At 35.9% G+C, this 26,532-nt stretch overlaps 1 protein-coding gene across 1 annotated transcript; it reads right to left on the reverse strand.

The window, feature by feature from the left end:
- Positions 1 to 388: 388 nt before the first annotated feature.
- wwk (anoctamin 8 white walker) lies at positions 389 to 26,434 on the reverse strand. The gene is made up of 16 exons (XM_019058918.2): positions 25,757 to 26,434; positions 24,844 to 24,929; positions 22,357 to 22,517; positions 20,715 to 20,950; positions 19,835 to 19,951; positions 18,789 to 18,895; positions 18,126 to 18,311; positions 17,145 to 17,297; positions 16,005 to 16,140; positions 14,444 to 14,499; positions 12,859 to 12,933; positions 11,578 to 11,838; positions 10,255 to 10,452; positions 9,251 to 9,382; positions 8,467 to 8,642; positions 389 to 7,743 (listed from the first exon to the last, which is right to left on the reverse strand). The coding sequence occupies exons 1-16, from the start codon at positions 25,836 to 25,838 to the stop codon at positions 6,870 to 6,872; spliced, it is 3,036 nt and encodes a 1,011-aa protein (XP_018914463.2). The 5' UTR covers positions 25,839 to 26,434; the 3' UTR covers positions 389 to 6,869.
- Positions 26,435 to 26,532: the final 98 nt, after the last annotated feature.

Consider the following 26,532-nt stretch of genomic DNA (forward strand, 5'->3'; position numbering starts at 1 on the left):
AAATGTATGAGTGAAGAAACTTTTTTTGTTCTTCTCTAGTAAAATTTAATCAACATTCTAGACAAAAAAATGAATTGCAAAATTTGCGATTTAAGAAACGAAAATGTTTTTTGTATTTACTAAACTATGATAATAAAAAACTTCATAAAATTCAAGGTGGCATTTTCATGTAAACAAGAATTCAAAAAAAGTTTTCTAACTCTTGAATGTGACAGATTGTTTATAAGTTTTCTCCTCAAAACCTGGGAGTTTTTCAAAATACTCCTAGAAAAGTGTCATTCTTGAGGTTAATGGGATCATTTTGTCTACAAAATCTATCATTCCTTTGCTTAGTATCATTAAATGAAAAATGGAAATGTGAGGTTGTGAAAAAATTTAGAAAAACAAATTATTAAGAGAAAGCTGTATTTCAAAGCGGAATTTTACTTCAAACTGTACAGTTTGGAATCACAAATAACAATAAAGCGGCATAAAAAGCATTATGAAACTTAACAATAGTATCAAAATAAAACATGCTTTTGACGAGCAAACGCTAACAACTTGTAACAACTTAAATATAAGAACACTAGGCACAAACTTATTTTATTGAGTTTTTCTTCGCACTCGAGAAATAAAATAATAATTATAAAAATTTGCTTTCATTCTGACAAAGGGATAATTTAAATTGATAAAAAAAATTGCACGAGAATACTTCCGCTAGTCTAACACTAAAAAGTCAAAGAGGTCAAACTGTATCAATTACAATTCAGTTCTGAAGAAAAACAAGGAAATTAAGCAATGACAAATGTTTTTACAAAAAAATATTATTCCTGTTCAATACAGAATATACTTGGATCGAATAACCCTTTTAGATTATTTGTTTGTAAAAACAATATTTCTCAAAATAAATTTACTACGGAGAAATTTCTAGGTAAAAGCAGATAAGAACAATGTCCTGCCTCCCTTGAATGCTCCTAAAAATCGGGCTTTGGTGCCTAAAAATTGGGGGACTGGATCATCGTGACACCTAAGAAACACCCAAGAAAGTTAAGGCACCCCCTCGATTTTTCAAACTCGAAATTGCAAAGGCATTATTTGCAAAATTTCATGAACAAAAAGTTGAGCAAAAAGAATACAAGAAGTTAATTTGGCTCCTAAAAACTGGAATTTCCGGCCAAGGTGGCCTCTAAAATTTTGAGGGGAAGGCAGACCACTGAATAAGAAAAGGTGCAGAGAATAATATTTTTCAGTGCTTTGCGAATATTTTTGTTGCTCAATAGTCAATAGAACTGTAACAGTTTTCATAATACTTCAGGAGTGAACCTCCAACTCAATTACTTAAGTCTACATTAAATTGTGGGAAAATTTGGAACGTTCCTGTGAGTGATGAAAATAGAGAATTCTAACAACAATACATAATTTTATGGGTGATAGTTTCTGATGCAGAGTGTCTACTGGGATCCATCAACAAATGTACAGGCTTTTTAAGTACGTTTTCTAACCATAGCATGTAATAACAGGCCCTTTCTTGGTGAAAAAGTGAGTGATTTTCGAACAGTGTTCTGCCTTCCGGAACCAAGAGCCAAATGCGCATACAAATTGGAACGGCTGGGTCGAAACTTGGTGCATCCTGTGAGTTTTTTAAAACTCAAAATTGAGCAGCAGCTTTTGAGCTCTCAACATACCGTTTGCAGCGCAGCGGTAAATTTCATGCACCATGATGCATATACAAGAAGTCAACTTGGCTCCTAAAAATTAGGCTTCCCAGTCAAAGAGGCTCCTAAAATTTGAAGGGAAAGGCAGAACAATGTTTTCAAGTACCATTTTGCAGCCAACATCCTCAAAGCTCAGTAAAACTATTAAAATGGTTGCTCAGGTAAATTTTGCACCCCTCTATCACACTACAAGCAAACACGAAATTCGTTGCATAACTCTTGAGGTAACGACTTCAGCTAATGCAAACAATGCACTGACCCATTCGTATGCTTCCTGTACTTTTTCAGTGCTTCTAAACTCCCTCAAAAATATCTGTGCTTTTCCCAGATATTCTTGACCTACAAACACCCTCTCATTGAGACAGGAGGAAAAATGCAACGATATGCAAAAAAACGCTCCAAGATTTGTTATAACATTAAGTTTACATGTTGAGTTACGACTTATGACTTAAATATCGAGGAATGGGAAACGCTTTAAGGAACGCTTTGTAACAGCCAGTAAAATGTTTTCGGTGGATGCTGAATACAAATACTTTTGTGAAAGAGTCTACAACTTATAGATAGGTAATATTTAAAATAGGTCGGACTAAAAAATAATATGACGGCTTAAAAGGACTGTAAAAACACTGGAATGGTGAGATAAGGATACATTAAAAGAGAGAGATAGACAGCAAGAGATCTTTCGAAACAATTATAACTATGCAAGAGTGCATTTCACCTTCACTAGCCTTGTCAATATAATAAATTACGGCATTTTACAAAAAAATCTGAAAAATTCAGGAGGTACTTTTTGCTCATTTAGCGGTTTTTGCACAGTTCTGAGCCAATTCACGCATCCTCTTAGCTAAACTATACAGAGGACAATCTTTTCCAAGATTAATGAAATTAAAGTATGCTCTTTCCCTACTTAGGCACCCAAAATTGGCTGCATTCTCAATGACGTTGGTTTTGTTTCTGTCTTGACAACAAGTTCAGCCCGGGCCGAAAAGCGGACCAATAAGAATTGAATAACGCACGGGTGGAATCCTGTTACAAATTTTCTACCAAGACTGAAAAAAAAAACAACGTAATTGATCGTTTTGTCGATTTTGGGTAGTCTGTGTCGGAAGAGCATACCTTCGTTTCACTCACCTTGAATCTTATCAGAGTAAAAAAAGAAAGAAAGAGAGCCTAGAATTATAACTTAATGTTAAAGAATCTACAACAAAACTAGTTTTACTTTTTAAAGAAAGTGGTAGAGAATATAATAATGAAATTAAAACGTTGAGTAAGTACATGTGTAGTGAGACCCATTTATGCTGGTCACACTGAATCAGTCTTTCATTGATAACAATGACCCGAATTCATAAAAACATCAACAGACGAGGAAAAAAACTAGAACAAGTTAGTTCAAAGAAAGAGAAATTAAAGTACTATCATTGGACGATGATTCTAAAACCAAGAAAATGGCACACTCGATAGGAGTGAGAAAAATTCCAAAACTTATGAAAAGTGATGTTTCTTGTGATATGGTGTTTCGTTAGTCTGGCCTGACAACCCCTGATGATAAATTTTCTTCCTTTAGATTGTAACGGACTATTAGAGAGGGTGTCAATTCAAGTATTACGACAAGTGTATCTCATCAAAGTTGCACATGAAACTTGATTGGTACAACAAACATTGCCGAAAGAAACTCCTGACAAAGATAATGATGCTTTTGGTGCATAAATAAAAATGTCGCCCATAAAAAAGTCCATCATCTACTTAAGTTAAAACTCACACTATGTATACATTACTTTGACTGTCTTTGCAGTATGAAAAATGACAACCGCAATTTCGACACTTCGGCTTCATCGGAAATGCAGAATGCTTCATTTCGTGCCTTATCTAGCGATCCATAGGTCAAAAACTTCACTCTATTCAAAATGCCACTATTTTCATTGTGTTTTAAGCTTTGCACCGATAGCAAGACTGGGCTTTCTTGCACCCCAGCATGGCAGTTGGAGGATCAATCGGAGAAAAGGGCACATATCCATCTAGTGCTGCTTTTTTTATTTTACGTTATGCGTCAACCAAGGTGGTTTCTAAAATCTGCCCGCAAACACCACAATCCTCAGAGAGATCTGCTGTAATATCACTGGGTGCTCGTGTCTTTTTGGAAGGATTTTAGTTCTAAAGAAACGAATAGTTCATGTGGCGCCCCCGTACCTGTATCGACTCTGCCCGCACAAGCGGCGATTTCATCCAGGCACAGGGTAGCCAATATGAAAGTTAGTGGAAACGTTCATGAGGCGAACATCCACAAATATCCGACAACTCTCAAAAGGGAATGTGGTAGTGTAGGTTTGGGTCTTCAGCTTGCGAAGCTGGAATGAATAAGTCCTGGTGATAGGAAGGGGGCATCTAATGCTGCTAAGATTGTCCATCTTACTGTTCTTTAACTCAAAGAATGGTTCAACTGACCCACAGAATATTCAGGAAAAATTGCCTAAAAAAATTAGAATACTTAAGAAGACTAACATATGAATTTAAAAGCTTCTGGTTGACAAAGAAATGCGCAACTAGCTGCAAAATCAAGCAGCAACCAATGCAAATATCTGTTTTTTCGAAAGGTTCTTCGGCTCCTTTCATGAATTTAATAGCTCGTACCACTTTATGGCCAAACATTATGGTCAGTTTGGCAATTAAGACAAATGTAAGTTTGTTCTTTTGTACATCCTGCAAATTGCTTTCCCGAGTGATGGAAAAATTGAATTTGCTATTCGCAATGTAAATCAAAAAGTTTGATCCATTTTGGAAACTGACTCATCATTAATTTTTACTTAATTTAATTGTCCTAGAATTTTTTTTCTACGATTAAAAAAAAGTCTTCTGTAATACAATTCGATGATATGATACTGCTGACTAAAAGTTAGCTACATCAAATTAAAAGAAAGAAAACACAAATGTACAAACGAGTAACACTGTGCGTAAAACAATTTTTTGGAATAATCTTAGCACAGTTATGTACCATACTAAACTGAATTAACTTGGCTTTTGTGATGAAACTGGATTTCATTCTGCAAAAAGGAACAACTATAATTGGCTCAGTCATACGAGTGCCTAGGAAAACTAACGGTGCATATATTGTTTCTAAAATGAGCTAGAAATAATCGAGCCTTATTACTAAATGTGGTTCATGTCCAGAAATGTCCACTGAATCTGATTGAAATGCAGCATGGAGAGTATCGATAGCCAATGTGCTAAACCAAGAGAAGAACGGATAAAAGCACACTTAATGCAAAGACGCATTAAGCCCACTGAATAATTTTCGAATTTAACTTTACACCTGTTTCATCAAATTCCTTGCAATGTCTTTTCTATATTGATAGCCAAAATACGAAACCTTGTATCTATGTCTGTGATGTTGCGGACTTCCTGCATTACTTCATTTTTACATAAAAAAAACTAGTTGATGTAATTTTTTGAGAACTTCCTTGATTACTTTTCTCTAATAGCAGGATATTCTATATCACACTATAAAGTTGGCTTATTTCTGTTCAGAAAAATAAAATAGGAGCAGAAATTTTGTAACACCGCAATGAAGATACATGGTTTTGCACTTTAACTATTGATATGTGTAAGAGTAATCTAAAGACTCCTAGCCAAGCCTCTGTGAACTAGTATGGACTCTTTAATATCATTAAGTTTCTCAAAATTCAAGGATATTCATGAACTTAAGTATATCGATAAAAATCAAGTACAGTTTAGGACTTTTCAAGGCATTATGAACACTGTTATGCAATTTTTTTTAGCCCTTTCGAGAATACTCTTTAAAATTTCATACAGAATGCCAGGTAACATTCTTTGGGAAAAAAAAGAATGAGTTGAGATTATGAAACACTGTAGTTAAGATATGCAAGTTATGGATAACACCTGCCACAGTGCCTTCACACTGATTATCACTCAAACTTCAATTTAACGCACGTCATGAATGAATGGTCATATCAGTTTCCTGACCAATATTCCCTCTTGACAAATTTTAGCCTCCAACAAGCTGACGTTCTTAATAGACTGCCTTGGCTATTGGACAACCGACAGTCCCACACTTTCAAAGTTCTGATAGACTAACTAAATGAGCTCAGGAATCACTGTAATCAGGGTTGCTTTTAGAAAAGGAAATTCTTGACATTTTCCTGATTTTCCTGACACATTTCGGTAAAACTCCCTAATATTTGAGGACATGCCAGATGGACAAAGACATAATTTGAAACTTGTTTTACGCAAAATCTTTTGTTCAAAACGTTGACTCTTTTCTGGAAAGCAAATTGAGGTGATTCACCTATTTTTCTTATTCCATCATATTTTCAGTCCAAATTTGGCTGGTGACTAGAAGTTATGCCGAGATTTTCTTCTCCATGCCCTACATGTAAAAATTACTTACTTCGTAAAAACGAATGGGAGATAGAAAAAAATAAAAGTTAACGACTACCAGGGTTGACACAGGAAGAAAGTGGTCACAAAATATGAGCACTGAGACCTCCATTAGAACGTATCCATAAAAAATAGGTTTAAAAACAAAAAAATATGATACTGGTAGCAAATATGCAGTTTTTTTAGTACTTATGAAACTTAATTTCTAGACAAGGTCTGAACTAGCAAAAACCGTCACATGTTTTCTCTTCATTAGGCGAATTTCCGCAGGTGGATTTGGTTAAGTTTATGACTTTCTGCCAACTGCCATTACAACAAAACGAAAAGCTCTCCAGGCTTCGAAACTTTGCGATTTGATCAGCTGCACTTATAAATACTCATATCTTCTTCAGGAGTGGATTTTCAGACTTAGCATTACGAGATACATTTTCCTCGTGAAATTTTGAAGAAGAAGTGTTTTGCAAAGAGCTGTGATTCATACTTTTCCTAAAGGCTTATCATGCTTCATTTGAAAATTAATGATAAATGCCTAAAACATTAATTTAGTTCAGACGTAACATAGATAAATAGTAATAAAAAAATAAAAATAAAATGTAATAAAAATGTATGTAGCTGACCCATTACTTCAAAGTTCCAAATTGAGTTAGAGAGAGTTTGGATTATTATTTGACCCATATTATAAAAAATGTTGTCTGAAAATGAAATTACACTTCAGTATCAACACAATTTAACTTACATGAATTATTTGGTTCGAATCATTTTGAGCTTAAAATAATATTATCACTAAGGTTTCTGACTGGAACTCGAACTTCCACCGGTCGATGAAGACGAACCTCTTTTTTTCATGGTTCCACCGCCAGTTGCAACATCATCGACGAGAATCAACTTTTCCAGAGGGATACAAGACAACTCGCCTCCAACCAACAAATTATCCACAACTTTCGGTATCGACTTTTCCCTCTCTTTTTCTTTGGCTTTCTCTAACTTCTCTGCTTCTTTCGCTCGTTTTTCTTTCAACTTTAAAGAGAAAATTGCTACACTCCTTGCGCGCTTGACAAGGGTTTGTTTCAGTCTTTGTTTCTTTGCGGCTGACTCCGCTGCCGCGATTGCATCAGGATCCATAGGTGCTGGGGTTATTTCCGGCTCATTCTTTTGAGGATGGAATAGGAATTTCTGCTGTCTACTCCCAGGGGACCATGGCATACGCTGCGAATCTGACTCAGAGCTGCCGGCTTTTTTTTGTGCAGTTGGCAGACATTCCGTACTTTTGTGCATGGACTTGTCTGTGTCAATAATTTTGCGTAACGGAGAGGATTTGCTATCCAGCCCAAGACGTTTGACAAAGTCAGCCCCGCTGTGAGTCCCAATGGTCATGTGATAAGTTTGGTCCTCGCCATCGTTTAGAGGCCAATCCTTCGGGACTGCTGAAGATGGGGCGGAAACAGTTTCGGAGGGCATCGATAATTTTTGTTTAAACGGAGGGATTTTAGAAATGGTCATTTTCGGTTTGTGGTCTTTACCTTTCGGTGGAGTTGAGCTGAGGCTACATGGTTTCGCTTCATCTTTCGGCGTTGAGGAGTGTGAACAGGAGGCTGATCCTGCTTCTTTCATTTGTTTTTCAGACTCTTCTCCGTTGGATGATTGCGATACCATGAATCTAGAAGAAAATGAAATGACCTTAATTTGATTAAATTCGAACCATGAAATTTTTTCATGAAATCAAGTGTAGGTGATTCAACTTTTTTAACTTGTGAGTAAGCAAATAATTAATTGGCCGTCTTTCATTGAGCGAGTTTTATGAAGTTGAGAGGTTTAGATAAATCACAAGGAACAGAGGCAAAATCAGTGGCAAAACTTGATTAAACTCTCGCTATGCAAAATTAGAATGGTCATTTTAATTTTTGAAGTTTTTAGACGGATAACATTAACAGTATGTAACTCAGTTACAAAGGTTGAAAAGTTCTGCTTTAAACATCAATTCGAAGAGGACAAAGCTATTGTATTGATAAGTTTTCTGCAGAATTTTGAATGCACTTCAAACAGCTAGGAAAAGAAACAAATCAAATTTGAAAACAATATCACTGGTTAGTTTTTCATTTAAAAATGAAAAGAATCAGGCAATTTGCAACATTTTGAATTGAGAGAAATGTTTTAGAACTGAACTATCACTTTAATCTGCAAGAGAAAATGAAAAACATTGTGCAATTTTTTTTTTTTTTTTTTAAAAATTGTATTAAGAACTTAACTTCAGGCATTTTGGATGGCTAAATGAAGAAGAGTTTGAGGATGCTACTACTTTTTTCACACATTCCAGGCTTTTAATTAAACACGACTTGTATTTTGGGTTCGAGTGCCATTTAAGATATGGAACCAAACTCACCGGCCGATGGAAAGAGCAGATGAAGGAGGCGTGGGGCCAGGAGTGTGAGCAGTGGAAGACAGGCGGCTCAACGCCTCTCGCCGAGCAAACTCTACTTTGGCAATTTCAGTCGCAATCCAGTCCGGCAAATCAGGGATGCCACATGATATGAAAAAGCGTAATATGAGCATGATGTGCTACAAGGAAATAAGAAAAGAAAAAATGCTTAGAAATTAAAACTAAAAGTAAAAAAAAACATCATTTAAAAGAGGTTCAGTAGAGAAGAACGGATAAAAGCACACTCAATGCAAAGAAACATTAAACCCACTGAATAATTCAAATTTAACTATGCACCTTTTCCATCAAAGTCCTTGCAATCTTTTTTCTGGATCGATAGCCAAAATACGAAACCACGTATCTCTGTTTGTGACCTTACAGACATCCTGTCATACTTTATTTTTTCTTTGGAAAGTTAGTCAACGTAATTTTTGGAAAAGTCCCTAATTTCTCTCGGCTGTTTTTTGCGCCAAATTAAGGAAAGTAACGCCTCCCAGCTCTAATACAGCTATTTCATTTTTTTTTCTCACTTAAAGGAAAATTTTGCCATGCTGTGTCATAATTAAGTCTCATGCATCTCAAGATTTAAAAAATCTTACTTTTTCAATTCTGAATAGACATTCACAAACCAAGTTTTAGGTGATGAAAAATGTCAAAAACAACAATGTGTGAGTCTAGAAATGCATTACAATTGAGGTTTGAACTAGTTATTTAGCTCTATCCTATAAACAAGAAAAACAAGTCTTACTTCAAGAGCAACTATCAGTAAAATTGTCTGTGTGGTTGACATCTCAGGAAACATTCGATGAACTTGTCCTGACAAGCCAATCAGGGCGCAATTTACCAAAACAGCTATTAGGCCCATCACTTCCATTGCATGCTGTAATGAGTAACAGAAATAATAATAGTTAGCACCATAATAAACAGTAAAGAACCGAACACAGAAAAAATAAAATAAAACAAAACTATCTTCTATTTCAAAGTAAGATGAGTGAGAAAACTTCAACATCATTAAGTTCGTGGAAAAGAGATTTGTCCTTGTTATCAAAAATAATGGGTAACTAGACAATGTGCGAATTTGAGCATTATGCTAAACATTTTCTCATCAAAACGTCACACAGAACATGATTTGTGCTACAAAAATTATTGAAAGTAACTCAATAACCAAGCTTCAATGTTTTTCAATGCATGGATTCAAACATTTGGCTTATAAAAAAAAAAAAAAAAAAACTGATCTATTTGAATTAAATTGCACATTAAACGTTCCCTTAACAGTCTCTGCGTGGTATAAAAATATGGCAAACTCAATTTCAACACTTCAGCACAACTATTCAACGGTTTTTAACCCATTGACCTAAAATGATGGCTCCCAGCCGTCATCGCAGCGCTGGGCCGGCTCTGAAATGACAGCTCAGAGCCGTCCGCCGATTATTTGCGTTATTTCGGCGATTACTTAGGCCAAGTACTTAGACTCTGATTTTTCATAAGAGCAGGCAATTCAGACTTTTCGTAACCAGTGCTGACTTAATGTCTTGGTTAAAAGTGGGGTAATGCTCATTTACCAAATCATATTCAACGTAAAATTTGGGAGAGGAAACTTACATCAGCATACTTAAGTTCATATCTTGAAAAATCCATAGGAAATCTTCATCTGTTTCCTTACCTTACTTTTCAAAGCAACAAAATTACTAGCGATCGACTTATAAATTACTAGAATTGAAATATATTTATTAAGTCATGCTAGTGCGTTACCTGCCACATGCCAATGTTTGGGACTCGTTGCCCAAAAGGACGTTGAAAGATGAAGCAAAGTTTGAAAGCATCGCTTCGGATTTCGATGAGGTTATTTACAAAGGCACAAATTGCAGCGAGTGGAAAAGCTGAGGAAAACAAGACAACGTAGCCAAGCTGGATGAACATTTCTAAATGGTCCGCAAACGTTCCATCATACTAGAACAGAGCAACACATGAGATCATAAACTCGTATTCTCAAAAGCTAACACTAAGGATTTTATAGCAAAATTAATATTAATCTGAAATGTCAAATATTTTCACGGAATATGATAATATAATAATGTGTTAGAATGTTAGATGTATTTTTCTTTGAAATTTGCGACTAGAAAAGAAAGAATTGAGAAATGACATTGGTTTCAGCGAGAGAAAGGGTGAAAACATGATAGTGATCTTTTGATGTATTCTAGCACAACTTTTTTCACAGTGTTGGACATTGCCCACTAATTAATCCCTCGATGGATTTAAAGTTGCCAATTTTAAAGAAGAATTCCTCATTATAGCGTGCACTAATACCTCAACTATTCAATGAATTGTGGCAAAGGCCAGAGCAAGATACCGAAAACTTTGGATAATTGAAAGTGCATAAAAACATATTAAACCACATGTATTGTTCATGGAAAAACGGGGGAAAACCAAGAAAAAAATCGTGATAATGCAAGGTAGATAAATAATGGTGGTCGCATCTCGTACCCCCTTGACGTCACCAGGTATCCGGTGCATTCCGAAGCAGGCCGATCGCGGTCGGGGGGGGGGGGGGGCAGCCTCACCCGCCACACGCCGCGGTACGGCCTTGGATTGCATGACAAACCTCGTGCCCTCATGACGTCATAGATCTTCAAGACGATAGCCAAAATCGAAATTTGTACAGACGTCTTTACACATGCTGTAATACTTTTTCTTTAAAATTTTCGTACAGAGAGTCAGTTATTCTTACTAATTTTTGAACCCCCTCCCACCAAGAATAACGAAATCCTCATAGAAAAATATTACAGTGGAAGCAGTCAAACCGATGGCCAAAGTGCGAAACCACGTTTTTCCGTTGTAGTGTTTCAAAATCTGCGCTCCTATTTTATTTGTTGAGAGGAGACCTAGCTTGAAATTCTCACAGAATATTCTTCACATAGAGATGAAAAATCAAGGAAATTTTCAAGAAATGAAGTTGGATAGATTTCCAAAGAAAAAATAAATTATGACAGGACGTCTGCACTGTCACAAACGCAAAGCGGTTTTGCACTTTGTCCATCGAAACCTGCTATCAAGGCAAACTACAAAAATGAATACCTTAAATAGTGAACACTCGAGCTCTGCTTGACTCACGGTCCTGCTGCGATTGCTTGTTGGTTTGCTCTGCTGTTTTTTAGAATCTGGATCAGTCACCTCATCAAACTGGGGTTCTGTTTGCGCTTTGGCCTCTGTCGGACTCAGAGCTCCAAAAAGATCGAAACTTAGCTTGGCTAGTCGAAACTGCTCAAGGAGGTAAGGTAAGGCAGATTCTTTTAAATTTCCGATAAACTGACGAGTGATAAGAAGTGTTGCCAATTGCTGGAAGGAAATAAAAAGTTAAGCACATCCAAGTAGATTTAAAAGAGAGCATTACTATCGGAATTTTTTGGATAATATCCACTCTTTACAATAATAAGATATATAATGCTCAGTAGTTTTAAAGATTGCAGTAAGAACAATTTTTATGCAACCTGCTGTGAAATTACAACAATTCGACCTTGTAGTTGCAATTTGTCGCAGTCAATAGGCAGCTAGACACAGTGCTAATTTATGAAAACAATTTGTGCAAGAAGAATGTATGAGAGTAACTCCTGACTAAGATATTGACTTTGTTTATTCTTCTCTGCTAAATTCAATCTATTTACCTATAAAACACAAATTCAGATAATTCTTCAAAGCACGGCTAAAATTGGACAAATTCAGCCCAAATCTGTCGAACTGCATTTAATGTGGTTTAATTTCCTCTCATATTTCATTTCTTTGACAAAGAACGAAACTACTTAGCACCTATCAACTTCCTGAGAATTTACCATGGATTATGCAGAATATTAGTGTTACTTCGTTTTCTATTTAAAAAATGAATCATCAGAAAAAAGTAGATGACATGTGATGTATTGAGACTAATTCTAGTTGGAAACATCCAATTGGCCTTCATTGATGCCTTTTCTTTACTTGATAAGTTTGATGCAAATTGATTTAATTAAAAATCCGATCAAATTTTTCGGACTTGCAATTCGAGGAGCAATAGGTCACTTTCTGGCCAAAGCATAACAAGCCTCATTCGTGCTTAGGTGCTATGTTGCTAGACATCTCGATGTTGTTTTTGTTTATCCTTAAGACTGTACTTTCATGAAAACTTTAGGGATTGACCTTCATGACGGAAGAAAAACCGGGTAAAATTTTGAGTGATTCAATTCATTAGTTTTTTGGTAAAAAATTGGAAAACTTTGAGAAACTTGGCAATATATAGCCAAAGCACAAATGGCAAATGGCGCTTGTGATACTTGGCCAATAAAATACGATTTTGGCGATTTTAGGATGAACAAGATGGGAACTTACCTCTTTTAGCCTTTCTTGATCTTGCAGATAAAATGCTATGTAGAATAGAGATAGAAACGAGTTCACAAACTGGAACTGTAAGAGAAAAGAACAAATTTCAGAACAAATGCGATGGGAAAGAGCTGGCTGAAGTGCATAACACAAAATTAGCAAATCTTTTCATCAAATTATGTCAACCTTTTTTATTATGTTTTCAAAACTTTTTGTTTAAATACCATTTATTCTTAAGAGTATCTAACATAAAATAGTTGAAAGCTTTAATTTTCCGATAATTTTTGATACTACGCTTTTACATCAACATCGATAATTTGAGTGAAATTAGGAGGTTATGATGGCATGATGGAGTAAAGCTATTTGTGTACAACACTGGACTTATCTGATGAAAACCTTTCCCTTTTCTAACCCTCCCTTTTACATACTTCTTCTCCACTAAAACATGTATGAACTTAAATGACATGCAAAAAGAAATATTATTAAGAGGATTGCTAATATTTACAAAAAAAAATAGAGTCTAGGTTTTAAAAAAAACTAAGCTACTTTTTAAGAGGGTGCACAGCACATGCATTTTATCATAATATGTCTTCTGTATGTACAAATGGTTGTGCACGGATTGAAAAAAGTGCAGAGTTTAGGATTTGCTTTAGTAGACGAACTGCTCAAAAGACTGTTTTGAGCGTAAAAGAAGTTAGCTAAAAGCAGAAATTCCACCAAATGAGCGAGAGTAATCAGTATTATCTATGATGTAAGTCAGTAAAATGAATTTCCTTCTCTCAATTTAAAGTATTTTTAAGCAATACTATTTTACAGAAAGAAGATAACTAACCTATTAGCTGAGCTCAACTGATGCAGTGATTTACATAAAACTGAAAATATTAGAAGCATGCCTTGGCTCTTAGAGTTTACAATGTATCATTCTACAGCCGAAGTGCCAAACCACATATCTCCATTGCAGTGTTTCAAAAATTCCACCCCCATTTTATTTTTTCGAAGAGGGACAAGTTAATTTTATGGCTTGAACTTAATAAAAACAAATTCTGCTAACAGTGCAGAAAAATCAAGGAGGTTTTCGAGACCAGCTTCTCAAAGAAAAAATAAAGTATGACAGGAAATCTGCAACGTCGCAAATCAAGATACGTAGTTTCGCATTTTTGTTATCTCATTGCTTGCCTGGCCCTGCTTCATTGACCTGGTGCAAAGCTTTTAATTACTCTCTATTTTTTGGTTAGTGCATTTTTACTATAAACTGATTGCAGTTTGATGCACGAGTCATGTAAACAGAGTGTTGGTAATTTTGCAAACAAGCGTGATTTGTTAGTTTTTCCCAGGTGAAGCACTTGGATTTGCATACAGTTAAGTATACCATTTAACCCGAAGCACTTTAGTATGTTCTGAGAACAACTAACTGACTCATTAAAATATGAGAGAAAAGAAGGGATGGAAGGTCAAGTATAACAGACGGACAATGATTATGTCAGAACAAAAACGTGACGATGTTGATCTCATAAAAATCAACCTCTTGCTCATTCGGTGGAACGCACTACATAATGCTACCATTGATTTTCTGAGCTGATTTGAAGATACAAACCAAAGCTACTTTGATGATCAAGTTGTTCTCGTATTTTGTCTCAAGTCTGTAGTTTTCTGGAGAAAGCAGATTAACAAACAAACAAAATGGACAAACAAGTAGAGTACAATCTTTCTTGAAAAATCGTTTATAAACAAAAAAAAATTACAGGTACCTATGATATAAGAATGAGCAGTGGCTGTCAACTTATTAGTAGCTGGAAAGTCCAATTTTTAGAGGGTATCTACAATTGCTTCGGAGCCAAATTAACTTTTTGCATATTATGATATGCTGTTTTGTTCACCTGTCATTCTAGACCATTATTGCAGTATACAGCCACCACTGCATCTTTCATTTGTCATTGTTTGAAATTGTACTAGTGAAACATTACGTTCAAAAAGAGAACAAAAAATGACAAGCTTAGAACCTTAGACTAATTGACCGATTTTTCATCAATGTAAAAAAATAAATTAGAAAAATCTGGACGAGAAAATGAAAAAAGAAACTTGATTAGTGCAATTCTAAGCAAACATTTCCGAGAGAATCAACCAGCACTAGTGGATTTCAACCCTTCACTCTGGGGCTAATGTCTGTTAAAGAAAATATTGTTTAAAAAAAACGTAAACCACATCTGTACATTTTATTTATAATTTGGACTTTTAAGGATAAAAGGATGGTGTCTTAGGGAAATGTTCAAGTGTTTAATATAACGCTTTTGTTCTAGTTTATTTTCCTCTGCTCTCTTTTTTCCCCACCATAATGAACCATGTAAGCTGCACAAAACCAACCTACCCCATGCCTGATTTCAGCAATTGTTAGCGAGAAAAGACTAACAAACCACAATACTTTTACAAAACAGATCTTATGTAATACTAGGCTCCAACCAACCTATATTTCTCATAATCCACTGTAACCCTACCCAAGTTGTTTCTTCTTCTTCCGACTTCTGACTGGGATCGAGACCCTATTTGTCTAACCTCTGAATGGGTCAGTTGTGCTGGTCGCAGGATCGTGTTTTAATGCACAATTCTTGTAGATCAGCTAAAAATAATAAGATTTGTCAAAACATCAACTTTCTAGTTTCAATATTAACCAAGATATCAGCTTGGAAAAATTCGGTTTATGACATCCATGCGTAGGCATCTTGTTTCTTCCACCTTGCTTTCACCAGTCAGGGAAACACACATTTGCACTGGTTACTCGACGTGAAACTCGGACGAAAGCAAGGAGGAAGAAACCAAGGGCGTCACTACGGCAGTGGATGACGTCATAAACCGAAAATTTCAAAGCACGATATTTCATTTAATATTGAACAAAGAAAGATACTGTTTGGACAGATCTTAGTATTTTTAGCTGATCGACAAAAATCAAGCATTAAAACATGATTCTGAGACCACATAAAATAATCCATTAAGAAAATACTAGTGATGAAACCCCCCGAAGTTTGCTGTGTAATATTTGAGCATTCTTTCAAGTACATTCATTCTAAGATCTAGATTTTTGTACATAATTTCAGATCGGCACACTACTGCGTGTTTTACTACTACTCCTGTTAAATAGACAAGAAATTGCCGAAACTCACCAACATCATTCAGCCATTTTGCCACTGTGAAGTAAGCTTCGTCTAGAATGGAAATTATGACTGCCAGGAGTACTTTTGGCAAATAACTTAGGTAAAATGTATAACCTTTTTCTGCTATCACTTTGTCCCACCAGTCCTGAAATACGACAAGATATGAATACCTGAGAAATCAATTAATTAGATTACCTCATTCTTGAGTTTGAAAGGTGCTTTCATGGAGTGAAAACACTTACTCCTAGGAAAATTAAATAAAAAACATAATAAAAGTGGGAACGAGAGATAATGGTATGCATAATAATGAGGCAGTGACAGGGAATTTCTGCAGGGCTGTGATACAGTTTTCCTCACATAAAATTTCATAAATAAACAATAAGTTCACTGACAAGTTCAAAAAATCATTTCTACAGGGAGGAAGAGGAAATGGAATTTCTAGTTTTTAGCAACACTTCCCCTGCCAATTCATTTTAAGATTTTCTCAGGCATCCTTCATTCCTTTTGAAGTATTGGTATATGGATTGAAACATAGCATGTTACAAGTAATTTCTGCCTGCTCTTTTTATTAGAAGTGTAGTAATGGACCACTAGACAAGGTACGAATTTAAGCAATCTGATACATGTTTCTTGACCAGAATTTCACGTAAAACACGATTCAAACAACGAAAATGACTGAAACCAACTCCTAACGAAGATATTAACGTTTTTATTTCACATTGGTTACAAGTAATTTGAACTGCCCGCTCACAAGAAACTCAAAGCTCTACGCGAGTCAAATCGCGCACTACAACGGTTTCAGCAATCTTCTCAATCGAACAATGTTCATTTCCCACCATGTGTTGTTCAAACTATAAGCAATTTGCTGTAGCTGAGCCAAAGCGTCAATATTGAGGTTGCCAGTTTTTTATACAGCAGAGACTATCATTATAACGTTTAGTGCTCGATGTGAATCACGTAGAGTTTTGAGTTTTCATGAGCGGGTGGTTTGAATTCACGCATCAATAATCATCAAATATCTTCGGGAGGAGTTGATTTTGGTAATTTTCGTTGTACGCATCGTATTCTACGTGAAATTTTAGTTCAGAAACATGTATCAGAATGCTTAAATTCGTACCTTGTCTAGTGGTCCATTTTAAATTTACTTACCTGAAGTTTAAAATTGAGTATCATGACGATGAATACGATGATGAGACACACGCCAATTATAGGGGCACTAATGAGGTATCGGAACAAGTTCCTTTTCCAGGTGGGGTAGAATGGTTCTAACCGCCCTGTGACCGGACTCACCTCCAGAGTTCCCTGTGAAAAATTTCGATTTGCAGATAAAAATAAAAAGCCTTGACCAAATAAAACCTTGAAAAAATAAAAAGCCGTGGCCTTTGACGAAAAGAACGCAAGAAATGTTGAGGGCAACTGGAATGGATTTTTGGCGGCGATCTGCCGGCATTTCGAGACGGGACCGTGTCCGTAATGAGAGAATTTGCCAGGTGATGAAGGTTGAGAAAGATATCGTGCACGACGTCATGTCCAGGCAGTTATGCTGGTATGGACATGTGCAAAGAATGTCGGAGGAGAGGTTGCCCAAACAAGTTTTGGATTGGGTACCACCTGGGAAGAGGCGACGGGGACGTCCCGTAAAGGGTTGGCGGCAGGGCGTTGACGAAGAGATGTTGCGGTGTCAGTTGCCCGAGAACCTCTGGGAAGACAGGCATATGTGGCGTTTGGGTGTCGTAGAACGCCAGAGTGCGTTGTAAAGCGACTTTATATATATATAGATAAAAATAAAACAATTTCACAAACAAAAAGTAAGTATCCACTATTCGATTAGACAATGTAGATGCATGTGTTACAGAATTTAGTTTCCATGATTGAATTCTAAAGATTAAAAAGAGTAATACTGTACTTACAAATGGTAAGTTTCTGCCCTTAGTATGAACTAAAGCGTTGCGCTTTGAAAAACGCGATGGAAAAACTGCGTGTATACTACGGTTTCTTTCACCCACATTCCAGATTCACTCACTGGAAAATTTAGGATTTCTCAAGTTCATTTCTTCAAAATTTAACAGTAATAAAATGTCTTGACAACTTTACCTGTGCGTGCTGATAACTATTGAAAGAGAAACATACCCTGAATAAAGGTCTTGGCTCCATTAGGAGTTCGTCCCTTTGATCTAGCGTACCCCATTTGTAGGCTAGCTCAGCACTGTAGCGTTTCCATGCTTCAAAATAGATGCTAAACCAGAGGACATTGAAGAACGAAAACAGGACAAATCCAATATCTTCCCGCACTTGATCGCCTCGGAAGAGACCAATCTGAACAGACAGAAAAATAACTTGCAAATGATAGGCCACTAGTAATCATTTTACTTACATCCTGGTTCAGTTCTAAAACGTTTAAATAATATAAAGGTTTAACGGGAACTTGAGCTTTCAACAAAACTTAATGTTCAAAAAGAACATAAATAAAGCACGTTTCAGATTAAGTGTCCTTTTTCCCTGTATAAGTATATTAGAAAGAATTTCATTCCGTGTAAAGAAAGCGAATGCATGCATTTTATTGACATACTCACTAAATGTTACTTAAAATTCTGCAATGTTTTACGGAGAAATTTCAGAAAAATCACTCCTTTGATTCTTTTCTAAGACACAAATTAGCAACAGAGATTCTAAAACACAGCAACAGAGATGTGCCCTTCTCGTACTCAGCGCCTCAATTTATAGTTTTAAGTTCTCTGCTTTTTCAGAAAAACTAGAAAGCACAAGATATATGAGAAAAGAGACAGATATTACCCAAAATATAAAGCCGACTACTGCAGGTACAATTAGAGCTGTATTATAGTAACCAAGCCACGCAAAATACATGGCTATTTTCACACCAAAGTATTCACAAACTTGATCTGTAAAAGGAGAAAAAAAGTAATCTGGTAAGAGATTCTGATGATTTTGACAGAATGAGTAATATAATTCATTGATTATAAAATAAAGAATAGTAAGTGGGGAATATGTTGAAACGATCGCAATGACAGGAGCACTGCTGGAACAAAACGTACTGATGAAAATGAAATAATTCTTTTACCCGACCACTAAACAAGGTGCGCATTTAAGGATTATGATACATGTTTCCTCATCAAAATTTCAACCAGAGCACTATTTGCACCAAAAATGAACTAACAACGAAAATTGCTGAAAGTGACTTCTAGCCAAGCGGTTATCATTTTTCTATGCATAAATTCAAACTTCCCACTCATAGAAAAACGATAATCTACTTGACTTCAATCATACTCTAAGCATTAGTGTCACAGTCTCTACAGTATGTAAACGTGACAACCTCAATCTTAGCGCTTTAGCTCAGCTATCGCATGTTGTTGACTATTTGAACAACAAAAGGTGCGGGAGGAACACTGCTTGATTGAAAGGCCTGTCAAAACCGATGCACAATGCGATTTGATTCAAGTACTCTTGTTTTTTTCATGAGCAGGAAATTCAAATTTTTCACAACCACTGCTACATAAAACCGTTCCTTTTTTGGTTAGGAGTTGGTGTCCGTAATTCTCGTGGCGCAAATCATGCCTTAGGTATAATTTTGAAGAGGACAAATATATCAGAATGCTTAAATTCGTACGTATTCCAGTGGTCCAATGATACAGTCAAAAAATATTATTGTGTAGATAAGGTTGCAGAAAAACATGAATCCTGCATTTTTTTGCAACGTAAAATAAGCTGATGTTTTACTCGTTTAATATTTTCATTCTGTTAATTATTTATCTCAACTCAATGAAAATTTTCGAATTTAAGCTTCATCACTAAGCATTATTACATCATTGTTGCTCTCTTACCTATTGGTTGTGCTTCAAAAAATGCTTGCACCCAGGATGTCCGTAGATTTTTCAAAGTTGGCATGTCATGAAGAGGGAAAACTTGAGAGATGATACCCGTTGAAAGACATTTAGGAACTTGGGATCCAAAGAAAAAAAAGAGCGACAAAAAGAGCAGATTAGAAATAAAAAGGAAAACCGGAACAGTAACTTGATGGCACTTACAGAAGAATTTGGGTCTGCCTAAGGAGGGTGTTCAAAAAAGGAACTTTCGTATGAAAAATCTTACAAAGTATGTAAAAGGGAAGGAGATTAGGTAATAATTTTGACCAGAATCTAAACCAACATAATATGTATAACTACAAAAATACAAACTTGGTTTGCAGTTTTTCGAAAACTCTGCTCTCATTTTATCATACTGAAGGAGAACAAATCAACACTACTGCTTGAAATTTTTACAGGATATTCCTATGCATATGAGAAAGATCAGGAAAGTTTTCGAGAGACAATGCTGAATATTTTCCTATTTAAAATTTGAATTGAGATAAGAAGTCCGCTATATTGCGAACCGAAATTTGCGTTTATTCAGTTTCACTGTCGATAGGCAAGGCAGATATTAGTGCAAACTAGTGTGACCTATTTACTGAAAGATTTTCAAACTTTTTCAGGATTCTTCAGACCTCCCTACAACTTTAAAACAGTCTACACATGCACAGATCACTGTTGATGCTCCTCCAAAAAAAGAACCAAAAAAACCAAGGAAACGTTTGAATGGACACAGCAGGTTTTACTTTCAACATGTTTCATTCAAAGAATGCCTGTTTCTTTCAAAGAGTTTTTTATTATAATAATGGTTAATTGAGTCCGCAAAACTTGTAAGATTAAAAGGCAATGGACTTACTTATGGCTTGCCCAACAATAAATTTTGTTTTGCCGATATCCTCATCGGCACTTGCTCTGATTGTTTGAAGTAGATGAAATACAAGCCACTGTCTTTCTTGTGTTGTGAAAAAAGATCCCTCGTTTTCAGTGCCTTCAAACGAGTTAGCCTCGGATTGAGTAAATTCTTTCAACCCGCCTCCAACTTCTTGACGTAGGCGTTTGGGCAAGTGTAACTCTTCTGCATATTTTAACAAGCTGATAACACAGAGAGAAGCACAGATGATTCCTTGGATACTTAATGATTTTATAAAATCCCCGTTCATATTTTAGAAGTTCATGAGAAACACAAAGCAGCATCAATTCGATTGTTGCTCTAGCATGCATAGCTAAGCATTTCTGCGTATTTGGGAGCTAATTTTTTACTAAATTACGCATTCAGACACTTTTAAAAATTGAATTTCTTTCTTTGAGAGATTTAATGTTAAAGTTTATGAACATTGGATGGGCGGTAAAGGCCAAAAATTCGTAATTTTGAGCCTGGCCATGCGTAATTTTGAAGTTCTCTAACGGCAATACTGACCTTATTAGTTATTAAACTTTGGTACCTAAACTCATCATTGATTCTTCAATGGCTTCAATGTCCAGTTTTAAATTTTGGTTTTTTGTCCTTTTTCAAGGAACATATATTTTGGTGACTGGACTTTGAAAACATGGACCTTAGTTCGCAACACTATAAATACCTCACCATACATTTTTTATCAGAAAACGAAACTTCAATTTTCAAAAAATTCTATGAAACCTCTTTGCTCAGTAAGAGCCTCCCAAGAAAACTTCAAGTCATATGTGTGGATTCTTCTTTCTAAAAAATTAATTACTTAAGCTGGGAAGTTTAAAATGCTGACTGAGATATGTTTTTAAAAATTTAGTTATTGGTTTTATTTTCCAAAAAAAATGGTGGAAAAGTCTAGGTATTTTCATCAGACACATGTGGAAAATAAAAAGACAAAGTTAAGAGAAGGAAAAGAAAGAAAATTCCTAATAAACTGAATTCGGGACAGTAAAAGCTCAACTCAACAATGGACTGGAAAATCATAATCAAAGTAAGTGTTAAAACCGATAGGCAGGAGAAACTAGAATTAAATGAAGTCTGTCATGAGTAATATGGGTGCAGAAACTTCCTGATCCCTATGGCCTTCTTATGACTGCTCGATGAAAAAATTAAAAGGATTTTTCTACACTCCTGATATGGAAAAACAAAGAGGTCATTCCTTTTGAATTAGCAGGATTCAAATATAATATCCGTGCAAAGGTTTCAACAAAAGAATGCCTCAGCTTTTCTGGAATCCTAGCCAGATAAGTTTACGCAGAAGATCCGCCGTCTTAATTCTTGAATTTACTTTCAGCGCTAAACTGACATTACATGATCTCCTGTAACAGTCTTAAAGTGTGTAGACTTATTTGGCATGGACTCTAGGCTTGAAGTCAAACTGACCAGTATCTATTACACTTTCCTTCTGACCGGAAAATGAAATTCTTCCTCATGAAATTCAGGATCATAATAAAAATAATTTTGAACTCATTTTCTTCTTTTAAAACTTTAAGCTTGTAAATATTTCTCCGTATGAGGAAACGATTGAAGATAAATGACAAAATATACTTACACAGTATAAGGGGCTGTTAGATACAATGAGTATGATTCTGTAGACGAGTGGAGCTTGACATGGACTATCAGACCCAATGATGGAGCCCGTAGTTTCGTTAACAGCCACATGAGTACTGCATCCTCTGAATGTGGTGGCAGGATGATGACAACATCACACTCCTGAGCAAAAAAAATTGGGCATTACGGTAAAAACAAATCAATTTTGCGATGAGTATTAAAACTTCGAAACGCTAGAACAAGGTGTCTTGATCACTTAAATATTACCATTCTAAGATATTTCCAGGATATTTTAGGGACAAGTTCTATGGTAAAAGCCTAGATTCACTCCCATTTTCTCTTAATACTCTAAATATTTTTGCTGGAGATTAGAGGAAAAATATCGATTTCATCATCATTTGGCTAAATCTTAAGCGCCCCCAAATTTCAGAGCGAAATGGAGATTTTTAGTTCCTGACAGAATCCTAGTATTTTCTTGTTTTAGCAAGTCCTACATTACATTAGGTAAATTCAAATTACGCCAATAGATTACAAGATTCTGCTTGATCAATCCTACTTATCTGCTAAATTAGAAAATTTCAAACCTTCGCGTTAGTCCTTCTTGATTTGGGTCTTTGTAAAAAATTCAATTTTTATACGCTAACTATTGCTCAGATGTGGAGAAGAGAATAAATTTTTATTTACTTATTCATTTTTTTTAATCTAAGAAAGAATCAAGTTGGTTTGTACTAATTTTACCTAGAAAAAAATTCTGTAATTCTACAAAATTATGCCTGAATATTTCATTTTTGAAGGACCTGGTTGGCTGGAAATTTTGTACAATAGTATCTAATGATACACATCAAATGCTCTGAGACACGCATTCTGTATTCAACACCGTACAGCTGACAAAGTGGTCTATGAGTGCATGGCATTCCTTGGGTGTAAGCACCACATATAAACGTGCGCAAGACACAGCAGTCGTCCCTAGGAGACGGATCATGCTTTAGCATCACATACACGAAATGCTCCCCTTCGTATTCATGGTTCAAGTGCTTCATTTGCTAAAATGTCTTGGTGATTCGGTGCATTATATGTAGTGCAACTACAGAGTTATTGCGTTTGGTGAAGGTCACTTTTGACAAGGACAATGATTAGGACATTATTGATAGAAATTCCGCTAAAAAGGAGGAAGGCATGATAAGACTAAGTTGAAAGTAAATGGCACAAAGAGAAGTTTAAGTTCCCTTTTTATGATACACTGTGGCTTAATTTGATGATAAATCAAGTGTGCAGCCAACTAATGACATCACTGAATTTTAGCTCACTATCAACCTTGACAACCTATAAATTTCAAAAGAGAGCTGCGGAATAAGTTTATGTTTACCCACTTTTGAAAGGCGACGGACAAACTGTCATGATGATTCTTATATTAAGTTTTAATACTAAACCAGCAGCCTGATTGTTGAAAATGTCGGCATGACAAGAATCAAAAATCGATATATTACACAGAGCAGATGGGGCTATGTCTTGATTTATCTTGTCGACAGCCAGTTAAAGTTTTGACAATCCGGCTGCTGAAAATCCCCCCCCCCCCCATACAATAGAAGTGTACAACTCTCTAAAATAATATGATGGACCCCATAGCCTCCTCTTGGAGTAGAAACATATCACTAATGTACCTCACTTGCTTTTCTCTAAAGAAGTAGAAAAAAAACCAATACAAAATTAAAAGAATACAGCATTAAGAGCTATGCATTACTCCCCCCCCCCCCCCCCCAAGCATGACATGTTTTATGAATGACCCCTTGATATCAGTTACTTTACACTTTTGTTGTAGATTTGAAATTGAACTACGATCTTTAATACACCATGACCAAAGATGAGAAGAGGCTGATGGAACAAGATTTTCTAATACAATACACAGAAAATTGCAGCTATATTTACTCAAGTTTCTCTCAATAGTTGTGACTACTGGACACATCTTACATACCTCAGATTTAATTTCCTTAAATAAGAGAGCAGTGAACAATACCATTACAAAAATTCAGACTCAAAGAGATGATACAGAGGATTATTTGTTCTATCACTTTGACGACACGGAAAAAAAGAGAATTAAAAGGCAGTAAAATATTGTGAGGGATACAAGGAAAGATAAAAAAAAGTAAGCATGGTCCACTCGATACTTTTTGAAAATGAATTGAAAAACTACTTTTGCAGAGAGACGTGAGTTTTACGCCAACCCTTGATGCTGCCCTATTTTCAAGACCTGTTTTTTAGGGTTTCCCATTTTCTCACAACCCAACCATGTGGTTGAGAAGTTTCTACATTTTTGCTAACCACTTTATAATTCTTTTAACAAACATTCTTTCAAATACCCTTACTTTTTTCACAGGAAATAAACAGAGCCAAAGCTTCAGATTTTGAGAGGAAATTTGTGAATTGTTCATTTCCTGCTGTAAAAAGGCATGATTAGATGTTAAAACAAAAGGAGAAAAAAAACCCATACCTGAGTTGGAACTGTCTGAATCCATAATCGTCTTGGGGTCATTAAGTGTCCAGCTCGTGGAATTTTTCTCCGCAGCAAACGGGATGCTAGAAAGGAAAGTAAAAATTCAAGACAATTCCTCTTGCAGATTTCATTTTGTGCCTACTCTAGTTAAACATTCTCTAGGTAGTCATAGAATAATTCCTCTGATAAAAACTTGATTTTCCACAGCCCTTTCCTCATGCAGATAAATAGTTCAGTCTCCTAGAAAAACATAAAAGAGGGGAGGGGAGATTTTGAAACACTGCAACTACAACACATTTTGGCAGTTTTGCCATCGATATTCTGAGAGGTTGTAATCGTGATGACATATATTACAGCTTTTTAAAAATTTGATACCAACCACTGTTATCGACAAAACTCTTTAGATGAACCTGGCTTTGGCTTGGCGCTATGTGTGCAATAACTTTGTGGCAGCGTACGACGTTCTTGCACATGTTTAGCCCGGCAGGCTTAAACCGTGCAAAGTGAGTTGCACAGAGTTAAAAATGTTCTTGACTCAGACCTTGAACGTTTCTACTACATACAGAGTGAAAATTTTTGGGATGCAAATTTTGAGGAAGGTTAACTTTAAAGAAATCAGCAACAGTTGTGTCACAGCGACTTGATCTGTGGAAAATAGGAATACAAAATTGAGTATTACTTCCATTGCAAGATAAAGTTTATTATTTGAATTTACTGAAATCCTCTGTGGAGAGTGTCCTAGTGCTGGTTCGTCTTCAACTAAGGTATCTCATATTAGTGAATCTGATTAAGTGTAGGTATTGACAATATTCAAAACATTCAAGAAGTTCAGATAAGGCATATTCGTCATAGCCCCATATTGGAAAGGATGGGTACTCTATCGATATTACATCCTGGGAGTTAAGCTCACCACTTTCAAGTGTTCCTCTGGCACAGGAGAAAATCCCTTCATTGTTTGGTGCGTTATCAGAGGAACCCTGAGTTCCTTCCATGATGAGAGAGTGATGATCGCAGAGTCACTGAGGCTACGGACTTTTCAGACGATGAATGCTGGAGAGCTGCAGATTGACAAAAGTGGCAACAAGCACATTGCTACAAGGGTAAGCTCTACAGAAAAACTTAGATTCAAGGGGGAAAAGGAAACACTGCTTGTTTCACATGGTGATATGTTGAAAAGTAAGATGCAGCGCATTATATATACTGATAAGAAACTATGTTGAGGTGGTTAGTGATAAAAATGATAATGGGCGTTACAGGATGAACCCGAGAGCTGAAGTTAAAACTTTGTGTTCACTTAGACGCTCGAAAGTCGATAAAGTTTCAATTTTACCCTGACACGTCCTGCTACCACTCTACGACGAATCAAAAGTTTGCGTAGGCGACAAATCGCGACCGAAAGTTCTAAACTAAACTTTGGACTTCGTAATCAGTGATATGATAGGTAGGGGTAAAAATATAAATAATAATGAGGAGCGGAGGAGAGGGGATCCCGTTTCCTTTGAATGACGTCACGCTGTATTTTGAATTTGCTTTGATGCGTGTTTTTACCAACAATATTAGTTGTTATCATCTACTTAGCAATAAATTTTAATCAATGTTCCTTTAATATTCGTTCATTACTCTGAAAAATATTTTAATTGGCACTCAAACTATACTTTGTGACGTCATACATCCAAAACCAGAACC

This window comes from Bemisia tabaci, chromosome 10 (assembly GCF_918797505.1).
Source record: "Bemisia tabaci chromosome 10, PGI_BMITA_v3".
NCBI lineage: Eukaryota > Metazoa > Arthropoda > Insecta > Hemiptera > Aleyrodidae > Bemisia > Bemisia tabaci.